Raw genomic sequence first — 13031 nt, forward strand, 5'->3', positions numbered from 1 at the left:
TCTGGGTGTTTCTGTTTTGTGATGTTAGCAGCTACTGATGATCACTAGCCAGATGCAATAATCCATTAGGGGTTGCAAATGGTGATATTCTATCATTCCTCCTGCATTTATTAGCTGCAATACTTCTATAAAGAGAAACTACCCCTCACGAAGGACAGCTTACATAGAAAAAACCTGGCAAATACTTGATTTTTTACTTGACAGTTTTCAAAATAACTAATTTGATCTTTAGCGTACTCTAATGATGACCAATGAGGATTTTAAATATATATATATCTCATTATAAAATCATGAATATAAGTATATTTGATGTGTTTCAATAACTGCAGTTATTATTCTTACTCATTACCAAATTGTACCATCTTGGGCAATGGGAGACTATTAAAGTTGGCTTCTAAGTTCTTTGACAAAACCCAGTAGTCTTCAATAGTTTCTTTGCTCTCTGACACGACAAGGCGTTCCAAGCTCATCTGGTACAATGTCTGTCTCAGGCCTTAATCAGCCATTTTTCCAAGAACCTTTTAGGCCATTTAGTGAAAATGGTATTTAAAGATCAAAGTCTGGTGCCTAGCATACTCTAGATGATCACTGTTTACAGGCCTTTTCAGTGGACATAGCTAGAAAATTTATTTTTCCTCAAGGATAAAAATAATCATGAGTTCACACTGGTTTTTCCAATTCAAACCCAGGATTACAGGAGCTTTATCAATTTTTATAACATTATCCATCTCACATCTGTTACTTCCTTTCTCTCTCCCACACTGAAAATTCCACTTCTCCAGGACACTAACATAATTGCTAATTTGCTTTATTCCCAGACACATAATGGATTCGGAAGGAGAATATCAACACCACCACCTCTTACAGGATTAGAAAAATTGTTTTAAGATATTTTTGCAGTTTTTTTTTATCATGTGTGATATCCCATCAGAAACGTTCAAAGTACTGTGCTCTGAAGTCACTAAGAATAGCCCTTCTCTGTGTGCTTAGAGTAAAAGTGGACACGTGGTCAGTTCATTTGCTTTATTTTTTCCTTATGATTTTGTTTTGTAATTAAATTGTTTTACACTTAAGTAAAATGATTCCAGTGTCAAATCTACAAAGCAAGATATATTCGGAGAAGTCTAGTTTCTATACTTGTTGCCTCCACACTACCCCCCCTGACTCCCCTTATCAGACATCTTTTTATTGTGGTAAAACATACATAAGCTTTACCATTTTAACCATTTTTAAGTGTACAGTTCAGTGGCATTAAGTACACTCACACTGTCGTGCAACCATTACCACCATCCATCTCCTTTATTGTTAATTGCATGCTTTGCTATTCCATTTAAAAAATCTGAGCAAGAAGCATATATGTATATCATGTATACATTATATATGTGTATATATGTGTGTGCATATGTATATATCTATAGGTACATATGTAGGTGTAGATACAGATATATAGATAAATTCCTTCTTCCTTTTAAAAATAATGTTCACTATTCTCCACCTACCATGTCTTCACATAACAATATATCCTGGAGATAACTGCAGAGGATTATATAGAAATTACTCTTTCTTTTCATAGCCCACCTGGATCTGTGACCACATACTCTTTCCTGGAGGACTCTTTAATGCCAGGATGTCTGGTCCTGCTGTCTCATAAACTCAAGGGATCTAAGCAAAACTGACTCATTAAACTGTGACTTGGGGTTCTGCACGTGTATCTGTATTTTTGCCCCAAAGGTATCAAATTAGTCAAATTAGGAATACTAAACTCATTTTTCATTTATTTTTAGATATGGGAACAGATTGTTTACTTTTCTCGTTTATTCTTCATCAGAATAGTTCATCTAACGTCATGGCCACTTGATGTATAACTAATAGGAACATAAGCAGAAGCACCACCAAACAGAACAGCAATGAAACTCACCAGTTAGTTGCCCAAATCCCAGAGCTGACACATACCAAGAATATGAAATTGTCATGATGATGTCAACAGGAAGTTCTTCCAGATTGTATTTGGGTAAAGAGCAGAGAATTACATTTCCTGATGCCACTGACACAGAGTCAGAGGGTTCATAGCAAAATCTGACAAGCAGATATTCTGCCTGGCTTCACCCAAGAAACATGTGTACCAGTTCCTGCTAAGTATAATTACTGTAACCGGGGAAAACGACAGCCCCAAACAATGGCTGTACAAGAAGAGACTGCACAGATTCACCCTGAGGGAATATCATTTGAGACATGACATTTCTCTTAGCCTGTCTCCACAAAAATCAAATTTTCAAGAAAACTGGCACCCAACTGAAGTGAATTAATCGGAAACTCACTTTCTTCCGCTTTCTCTTTTCAAGATTCTGCTTCTCTGCCAAGGACCTGATTGCCTGGATCCACGCATCAGCCATTCGCCGGATCCGTAGCCTCATCCATCGGAATTCTTCATGCTTTTTCATCATACTGTAGAGAATATTAAAATCCGTACGAATCTCTGCCTAGAAACAGAAATTTAATAAAAATGAGTAGAAGATAAGAGGTCCAAAAGCATAATGGTTTTCATGATGTGACATTTGAAAACTTGAAAGAGACAGTCAATTAAACACAGGGCTTCAAAAGCCTGGTCTGCTGAATAGCTTTGCTTGAAGCGCCCAGGACTGCAAATTGAGGCAAAGGCCTCTTGACTGCTGCGCTGCTATAAGGGACATCATTAAAAAATCAGAAGTGGAGAAAGGCAGCACAGACTTGCAAAGCCCTGAGCTACGTCAAAAATGCATATTTTACAGGGAATGTGCTTGATACACCTTGAAATTCTCTGCACCCGAATTTACTGGCCCCTTGATCTACTGCAGGGTAGCAGACTCCTGGGAAAACTGAAGTCAATTATTAACAGGCTACCTGCCATTGTGTAGGCTGCCAAAAAGCCTCATTCTGTCCACAAAGTTAAGTAGGGAAATAAATGCTCATCCTCTAGTTTTGTCCCAATCCAAACAAACAGAAGTTTATTATTTTCTAAGGAATTTAAAAGCCAGGAATACCATTTTCCTATAGTAACTGAATAAAATTTCAAATTCAAGCCAAAAGGGCTTCCCTGGTGGTGCAGTGGTTAAGAATCCGCCTGCCAATGCAGGGGACACGGGTTCGAGCCCCGGTCTGGGAGCAACTAAGCCCGTGTGCCATAACTACTGAGCCTGTGCTCTAGAGCCCGCAAGCCACAACTACTGAGCCTGCGCTCTAGAGCCCGTGAGCCACAGCTACTGAAGCCCACACACCTACAGCCCATGCTCCGCAACAAGAGAAGCCACCGCAACGAGAAGCCCGTGCACCACAACGAAGAGTCGCCCCCGCTCACTGCAACTAGAGAAAGCCCACGTGCAGCAGCAAAGACCCAACACAGTCAAAAATTAAAAAAAAAAAAAATTCAAGCCAAAATAACTTAAAAGTCAGGAAGACTATTTTTCTAAGATGGCTGGATGCAACCAGCAATTGAAATAACAGAGAAAAATAATAACACCAGTATTTTTTTCATATAACATCTAAATAAAACATTCACTAAATCCATCTTTCAGCAGTTACCATAGTTCACTCCAACACTCATCTGACCATGTCCTTGACTCAACAGTTTCCCAAGAATGCCATGGTCTAAGCGAGGCTCGGCAAACTCTGGCTCTTGGACCAAATCCCCCTCGCTATGTAAAGTTTTATCAGAACACAGTCACGCCCACTCATTTACACATTGCCTACGGCTGCCCTGTGCCACCGGTCAGAACTGAGTAGTTGCAACAGAGATCTGGCCTGCAAAGATGAAAATATTTAGTATCTGGCCTGTCACAGAAAAAAATTAGCTGATCCCTGGGGTGAAGAATAAAGACTTGAGCTTTTAATACAAAGCTTTTCCAGCCCCTACCTACCTTTCCCATTTCATCTTCATTCCAGCTCATCCAAACCCCTATGGCCTTGTCCCACTGAACCAGGCTCTACTCCCTGAAAATGCCACGCTCTTGTACAGGCACCTGTCCCCCTGCGACCAGAGACATCTTTCTCTCCTTGACCTGGTATAAACTCATTCAGCGCTTTAAATTCAACTCCAAGGTCATCTTCTCTTTACATGCTCTCCTGACCCATGCAGGCTGAGATCGCCACTTCTTTATTAATTTCCATGGGCCTATGTTTCAGTGTTGACACGGTCATTATTTACAACCATCACCTTCATTATTAAATCACTGGGCGCCTCCATGTCTGGCACCAGGTCTTATTCGTATCAGTAGCCTATCACGTAGGAACCCTCAGAGAACCGCTCAATAAATAAACATATGCTAACTGGTTGACTGATTTGGTCACTCAGACCTCCACAGGGCTGGGGATAGAAGTTCTTCCGTTTACCGTTATTTCAGATTACAGCTGGCAGAAGACTCCACATGTATCACTTGGCATCATACTCAAATCACAAGCCTAGTAAGAGGTTTCCAAAATCACTTACCAATGAATTACGATCAGCTTCTTCGTAGGGATTTTTTGCTCTCCAAGGTAAATGAGGACACCAATTTTCAACCTGAAAAATAGAAATCAGAGACACTGAGTATGCTGGTGCATCTGTAAATGAATTAATGTCTGTGCAAAGTTCCAAGCACAGTTCCTGGTACACAGGAAGTGGGTTAAGTGGGTTATTACTGTTACCGGTCAGACTCCCACACTTTTAGCTAGCCATCCAGAGGCAGGGCCCCTCTCAGATGAAACAATAATTAGCCAAGGTCCCAAGGAGCGTATCATGACACTTCACATCTGTCCTTCAAAGACTTCACAGTGACTGATTCCTTAATCATTTAATCCTCGAACTTCTACACAGAAGGAGAGGGGGTCTTGCAGCAGAAAGTTAAAAGACTTGAACACTGCTGCCAGGGAATGGGAATGCAAAGGTGCCTCTGTGCTATTTAGCAAGAGGACAGGAATGACTCGTTATCTGCTGTGGTGTGGTGGGCACGGAAACATCAAGGCATATGAGCCACAGAACTCCATCGTGTATCACCAAATTAGGAATGCAACAGAGAGTTTAAGGCTAACTGATCAAGGCTTCCCCTCATTTTCTGGCTGTTCACTTCACACTAACTCAAGGAACAGGGTGATAAAACCTATTGGAAACAGAGATGAAAGAAAAAAAAAATGCCGCAGCAATCTTGTGAGAGCCATTCTGGAAGATGGACTGTTCTGTCAATGCACTGGAGTTTAGAGAGCTGGGGGAGGAGGAAATTTACAGGAACGACTTCAACAAAGGTTAACAAAGAAAATTAGGCAAATTCACACTTTCTAGTAAATGAAAAATGCACTGAGCAATACTGATGTCTGACCTCTTTGCCAAAACTGGCCATATAATTCCAAGATAGCATGTCACCCATTTATTAATATATGAGGTTATTAAAGATGGTTAATAAACAGGTGCTGAAAATAATGTTTCTGGGGCCAGGTGGACCTATAAAAATGAAGAGTACAAGAGGGTGGGGGGCATCCTTGGAGCGCACGGGGGGAGGCAGGGAGGCGTGTGAGGTCAGAGCTCCTGGGTCAGCAATGCACAGTCACACAAGCTGGTTGGCCCTCCAGCTCCTGGTGAGTTTTCAAAGAAACAAAGCAGTTTCACTACTCTAGAAATATCTCTTAAAGCAAGGTGATTTTGACTAGGACCCGAAATAATTGGGCAATCTGCATAAAGCCCTCTGCCACTGCAAATGATCTGAAAGTAACAAGCAGAGGGCAAAAGCTTGGGGGAGGGTGGAATTCCTGGATAGGAAAAGTACACAATATTCTGTTTTCTTTTTGTGGAGTGAAATCAGACTTGACCATATTTGTGAATGACTTCAGAGACTCAAAAGGACTCCTCATAAGAAAAGTTGCAGTGGTTTTTACTCATAAAAAAAAGAAAATACTAACTTGCCTGGAATGCCTATGTCTAAATACTGAGCCCTTATACAGCAACATCACCATGAAAGGCAAAATCACCAAAGAAAAGCACTCTATTGACACAAATGAGAAAAGTGAGAGAGAAGCAGCAGAAAAGAGGCCACCAAGGGGATGAAGCCTCGGCTGGTCCCAGCAGCCTACACACGACACACCTGTGTGCCTTGTGTTCTCAGGCCGGACTGAATTATTTAATTCAAATTAAATTTTTGTAAATGGACTCAATAAGACAGTGCTTTAAAGCATATTTGTAACATGAAGGCTTCAGATGGATTGTAGACCTGATTGTGAGACCTTCCACCGCACAGAAAAAAGCATGAGGATGCGCAAGCAGGGTATGGATTTGTAGTCAACCCCACACTAAATAAATAACAAAATGTACACAGCAGCATGTCAGGATAAAAAATGTCCTCATGAAGAGCACGATAGGGAAAGATGAAACACGACTATGAATAAAGCGAACCAACCCAAAGGAGAGACGTGAGTGAGGTCAGGTAAAGGAGAGTACATTCACTCCTCTGCCCTTAGAAGAATCTTCTGAAATTTACTCGCAGGAAAATACAGTCCAAGGTGATCTTCTAAAATACTGGCTTCCCTACAGAATACTCAAGACTTTAATTCCTCTTTGAAACTGATCTTTATCTTAGTTCTTCTTACTTTAAATCACTGGATAATACTGGGCAAGATTTCAAGGGCAACCCTGAAAGAATGGGAAATGGAGTCTGCCTATTTTAGCTTTTAGCAAGAAATCGTAGCGTTACACATTCACTCATGATGGAGGAGAAACCAATTCTGGACGTCCTGACACAGGAGTACAGTGGGTTTTTAGGGTGGCTGTTTTTGTACACAGTGATAGGATAACTGGTTAACGAAATAATTAAATTATACATAAACCAATTACTCCACAGGGAGAGGGGGAAAAAACAAACCCATTTCTTTCTGAAACCTCGGAGGGTTACCAGGATTGGAAGAAAGCCAGCACCTGCAATAACTCCACCGACTGAAACAAAGAGCCCTCAAATGAGCAACATATTCCTAAATAAGAATCGTTAATAACACTCAGGGAGAATCTTGCTCAGGGCTAATAATTCACCCTCCTCATCCCTAACTGTTTTGTCTGATCTACCTTGGCTCCTTCAGTGAGTCTAACCACCCAGCACAGCATCCTACCAAGACAGCTGGATCCCAGAATGAGCCCACTGTCTTCCTGATCTGGAAGCTCTTCTATTTCAACTCATTCTTACAATCTCTTTTCCTGGCTCTCAGAACCCTAGTGTCCTAGGTCTGCCTGTGGTCATCTTCCTTCACCTACTGCCTTGGCTATGCGTTTTTCCAGCTGTGCCCTTGGTGCTCTCCTTGGGACAGGATCTGTGGCACCGGACCCTCCCACTGTCTACCCTGACCTCTACCAGACTCCTGCAAGCTGGCAAGTCCTCCATCAAGCCCTGTGCCAGGGAAGGGACTGGACAGCCTTAAAATAGTCCACAAATCACCACAGTAAGTCTAAAAATTGAAAACCATCTGAGTTCACGGCAATACGTACACAACAATCGATAGAGGAGCAGAACCATGACTCTATTAACCTTCAATCTGAAGGCGAAACTTCTACAGGAACTAATCTTTTTAGTGCACTAGACTCGGGCTACGAAACGAAGAGGCAGCAGAAACAGAAAAGACCAGCCAGGCTAGACCTTTGGAACATTAAGGTGTCTTTCACAGAGAGGGCACAATGAATCACTTTTCTTGAGCAAGGAGATCTAAAATTAACCAATTTTATTTTTGACATTCCTCCTCCCAATGATGTAAACTTCTTTGATCTGAGAAGGTTTTACAGCTTCATCACATACAATGTGAATCAACGCAGAATTCCTAAACAGACCTCAAACTTACTTTCAAGTTCCGTAGGATGGACAATTCATTACATTTACGAAAAAAGAAACTGCTTATAGAGATTCCTACGGCTCAAGTTGGAATTTAAAGGGGGAAAAGAAGAAAATTAGAGCAAAAATGAGGAGATTTAACGTATATATGTGTGTACTTCGGTGTAACTGGTCTAACTCTCTGTAGTAATGTTCTGTTCTTTTGAAAGAATAATAATCAGACTCCATTATGGCCTCTTCTCTCATGCTTAATGTGAAAGGTTTTGCTTTAATGGATCACTGACATAGAACTTCACGCTGTTCTTTTCCCAGAGTAAGTGCAATCAACACTAAATGCGCAAAATGCCTAAGAAAAGTCTGAGGTTATCTCTGGATATTGGCGTCATGGGTCCTTTGCTTTTTCTTCTGTATGTGAATCTTCATATTACGACTTTTTTTTTTTTTTTTACAATGAACATTTCTTAATCAAATAAGTTTTAAAGGCATTACATTATATAAGCATACAGTCATTTACTGAAGGTTTACAGTTCAGGGAAAAAAACAAATGAACTTGACTGCATCCCATCATTTAATCCCCTGAAGTGCCCTAGGACGTGGGTACCATTGCCAGGTTGCAAGTGAGGAAAGCAAGGCTTAAAGGGGCTGAGAACTTGCCGAGGTCCACTCACTAGTGAGCAGCAGGGCTGGGTGATGACTGAGATCTGTCGGTTCCTGGACCAGGACGTGTCAGAGCCACCGTAAAGGCCAAGCTCAGTGAAGGGCGAGGATAAGAGAGCTGCGCAATGTGGAATCCACCAAAATGAATTCTATGCCCAACTCCACAAACAGCTGGGGGGATAGCCTCAAACCATTTGACTTTCAAGTTTTCTCATCTACAAAATGAAGGTGCTGGCTTGGGTGACCTCTTAGTAATTCTATTAGCTTTAAGGTCTGAAAAAGATGGTTGGACATCATCCTGTCAGGCTAGTTGGTTACATACCAAAAGGATACCATTGACTATATCTATTCATTTGATCCACTGATGATACACACGTATATACATCCACACAGATTTGTTGAACTGATGACATATCAAATGTAGTTACTCATTAAGGGGCATGCTTTTAAAAAAGACTTCTTTACTGCACGCCACTCCCCTCCCTGGCCTACTCCCCTGTCTCAAGTTTTGAACAGGAAGTGCACATGGTAAAGGATGTCCACACATGTGAGTGGCTCTGCTATCTGGGCTCATCCTCTCCATCAAACACCTGAGATGATGAATATTTGGGCCAAATTGCTTATTAGGAAAGGTGCCTGTGGGGTGAGTAGAAGACGAAGAAGAAAAGCGACAATATGCTAGGAGCCAAGCCCTAGGAAAAGCGCTTCACACACATCATGTCCTTCGGTCTCCACATAATCCTCTGGGCAAGGCCCATCATGACAGATAAACACAGAGGTGCAGGGCAGCCCCACAGCTGGGGACGGAAGCGCTGTCTGTCCTGCACAGGGCCGTACACTTAGCAGAGAAGCCAGACGTGTGGTTCCTGCAGTCCCACGAGCACAGTCCAGCCTTTGATATTAGAGTATGATCGCCTAGATCTTCTCTACAAAATCCTTCAGAAAGGGTTTACTCTGCTCCTATTGCAGGACAGTGCTGGAAGGGCCATGAAAGTGATGGGAACTCCCTGCCTGCAGCCCTCGCCCCTGATGTCTCTTCCACGGATAAGGGGTGATTGTTTCAAAGCCTAAAGTGGATTACATCCTACACTAACTCAGACCCTTCAGTGGCTTCTCCTCACCCTCAGAATAAAACCTAGAATTTACCCTCAACCTTACGCTGCCTGCCTCACTACCCCCGTCCCCCAAAGAACTCCCTTCCAAGTCCAAACACACGCTAGGCTCATTCTTACCTCGGGAGGGTGGCCAGGTTTGTGAGGGGAGGGGAAAAGATGCTCAGTTAAATTTGAATTTCAGACAAAGGATGATTTTTCTTTTTGGTATGTTGCATGCAGTATCTGTCATACACTCGCAGTTAAAAATTAAATAAAACACTCTTTCTCTGAAATTCATTATCATTAGGTATCTTGTATTTTACCTGGTAACCCCCATACCTCAGCGCTTCTGCATCTGCTCTGTCTCTACCTGAAACACTTTTCCTTCCAGAGCTCCCATGCCTGCCTGCCTGCCTGCCTGCCTCCCTCCCTGCCGCACTATACTCCAACTTTTCCTCTGAGAAGCCTTCCCTGGCCACTCTACCTCCTTACTCTGTTTTTCCTCGGCACATCTACCACATGTGGAAATTATCTGACCCATGGGTTGACTGCTACTTGCTGTCCCATCCGAACATAAGCTCCTTGAGGACAGAAACTTCAGCTGGCCTGTCTCCTCGGTCCCCAGTGGAGGCCCTGGCACACAGCAGGTCCTCAATCGTTACTTGTTACACAGTAAACAAACAAACAAAAAAATCAAAGACATGACTTGAGTCCTTAAGATATTCATGATAAGGATACTCTTTTCCATTTAAGTGACACTTACCTATTTTCATCATTTCATTAGAACCTTTCAAAATACCCTGAGGGAAGCAGGGCAGGCTTTACCTTGACTTCGGTGGGGAGAAACCAGTCTGAAAACTCAAGGGAATGTTCTAGGCCACACGGGTAGGAGTTGGATCCAGATAGACAATCAGGCCCATGTATTTTCTTTCCATTTTTCCATGTAAGGCATTTTATTTCAAATACAGTAGTTTGTACCTGTCAACCCCAAACTCCCAATCTATCCATATATTTTCTATAATATGTAATGCTGCCCCCTACCACGGGAGGGGTGGTAGGGGTGGCAAGAATATCACAGAGAGTATGGAACTGATCGTGTGCAAGAGAGACCCGAGGGCTGGGGAGATCCGATACAGGGCTACTCAGGATGTTAGGGAAGGGGCAGGACTTCAAGAGAAATTGCCGTAAGTTTTCAACGTACCACAAACCAGTGGGGTTCTAATGACAGGATGTCAGAGTTTCAAAAATCCATCCCAAATCTCTGTGGGATGAGACCTGTCAATTTCCTTTTCACAGGAGAGGGAGCAAACGAATTCCTCCGTAGTGAATCACATAGACAATACAGAGAGGTGCTTCTTACACTGCACAGTGGAAGAACCGGCCTCACTGGGCCTACATCCACACTGAGGACACAAGAGCCACAGTCACCCCATTTATAAAGGTAGTCACATTCCAGTGACCAAGGACAGAGTTCCTCTTTTGTGGTCATGTGCAATTTCGCCAGAAGCGTAGATCCAGGCAAATAATGCAGAGTGACAATAAGAATAAAAGCGGGGCGAGCAAACTGTGCCTTCCAATATAATTGGCTCGTTCCATTCTAATAGTCTAACCTGATCCCCTGCATTCCCTTATAGATAAAATATGAGAGAGCATTATATTAAAATTGTTAATAAGTGCTCAAAATGCCCTTGCTTCATGTCTCAAATTTAATGTTCTTAGCAGATTTTAATGTTACAAATTTACAATAACGTTTTCTTCAAGATTAGAAAGGTGATAGCTGGGGAAGTCACCCACTTAGAACAAAGAGACAAAAAAGCTATTGACTATTTTAAAAAATGCTTTAAATAGAGTTATTCATTCAACAAATATGTGTGCCAGGCACTATTATTCCTGTGAACAAAACAGACAAAAAAAATCTCTCTGGAGATGACTTTCCACGTACTTGCTCTTAACGTTGGATATTGATGGTCACCCCAGGACCTTTGCACTGAATTGTTCCCCCGGCCTGTTAAATACTTGTGCCAGACATCTGCACCTCTTACTCTCTCACCTCTAATTTGGTGCTCACATGTCCTCCTCTCATCTGCTCAGTAGGGCATATTCTGAACACGCTGTCTAAAGCTGACACCATCACTCCATGAGGCCCCTCTCAGTTTCATTTTTCTCCATAGCTCTATTGTAATCTAAAAGATATGTATTTTATTTTTTGTTGCCTGTCTCCTCCTACAAAACATAACTTTAAGAAATGTTTGTCTTTTTGTTCACTGTCATATCCCCAGCACCCAGAAAATAACAATAGCAATGAATTCCCCTGGTACCCAGATGCTGGTCTCTAAGTGTCATTTCCCACTAAGAGGAACCAAAGGTACTTAGAGAAAAGGCCGATTCTAGGTCTAGGGCAGAAATTATATGAGATGAACCTGGAAGCTCTTGTCATACCAGACGAGATCAAAACTATTAAAAACTCCTAGGTTATGTCAAAAGGACTCAGAAGACAACGTGAATTGGCCCCCACCGGTCAAAGAAGGTATAATATGAGAACTAGTAAGAAAATAATTGGAATGCATCAAACATATCAAATATGTTTCAATCAATGAGTTCATAATGATGGTAAAACCCAACAAGCATACAAACAAGCAGGCAAACAAACTACTAGTCACCAGTGGAAGATGCTAGGAAATCAACAGAGAACTCAAGATTTCTCTTATGAGCTGTTCCGCAGGGTAACCAAATATCAGATGAGGACTCATTTCTCTATACAGGGTATTCCTGATATATTACAAAGGAATCCCTGATGAATCCAGGCAGTGATTATCAACGGCTGCTAACATCCCCCAAAGAGAGAGAACCAGGCATTTATATGCCTCTTAATAGACGTATTTAATACCACCCATGAAACAGTTTTGAAAAAAATATTAAGCCTGACTCTGATCAAACCTCAGCTCTACTATCAATTTACAGGAAGTACAAGGGGCAGGGAAACAGGTTATACAACAACACGGGGATATAATCGTCAAAATTCAGAGGACAACAAACTCTTCTAAGGGCAAAGTTTCTTCAGTGAAAAATCACAAGAGGAAAAAAATAAGAGATGAAAGGAAACCTAAATTAAAGGGACTTAAGAGACACCAACAATGGTAATTTATGGTCCTTGCTTGAAACTCTGTTCAAATAAATAAACTGTAATTTACAAGAAATGTGAATACTAACCTGATATTTGATGATATTAAGGAATTCTGTAATTTTTAAAATATGGAATGGTATTAGGAGCTGTAAGTTTTAAAAGAGCCTCTTTTAAAGGTACATAGTGAAACATTCACAGACGATGAGATCTTTGGGATTTGCTTCAAAATAATGAACTGGGGGCTTCCCTGGTGGCGCAGTGGTTGAGAGTCCGCCTGCTGATGCAGGGGACACGGGTTCGTGCCCCGGTCTGGGAGGATCCCACATGCCGCGGAGCGGCTGGGCC

At 41.9% G+C, this 13031-nt stretch overlaps 1 protein-coding gene across 4 annotated transcripts in view; it reads right to left on the reverse strand.

Moving 5' to 3' along the window:
- Window positions 1–13031, reverse strand: part of MGAT5 (alpha-1,6-mannosylglycoprotein 6-beta-N-acetylglucosaminyltransferase) — a 366943-nt gene that overhangs the window by 135737 nt on the left and 218175 nt on the right. For all 4 annotated transcript variants that reach the window (XM_027077962.1, XM_027132531.1, XM_027132535.1 and 1 more), the window contains exons 7-8: window positions 4463–4534; window positions 2319–2480 (exon numbers count right to left, since the gene is read on the reverse strand). In XM_027077962.1, the coding sequence (XP_026933763.1) occupies window positions 2319–2480; window positions 4463–4534 (234 nt within the window). The remainder of the gene's footprint in view (window positions 1–2318; window positions 2481–4462; window positions 4535–13031) is intronic.

The sequence above is a fragment of the Aethalodelphis obliquidens genome, unplaced genomic scaffold (genome assembly GCF_003676395.1).
Source record: "Aethalodelphis obliquidens isolate GAN/ISIS:26980383/991018 unplaced genomic scaffold, ASM367639v1 scaffold2, whole genome shotgun sequence".
Classification (NCBI taxonomy): Eukaryota; Metazoa; Chordata; class Mammalia; order Artiodactyla; family Delphinidae; genus Aethalodelphis; species Aethalodelphis obliquidens.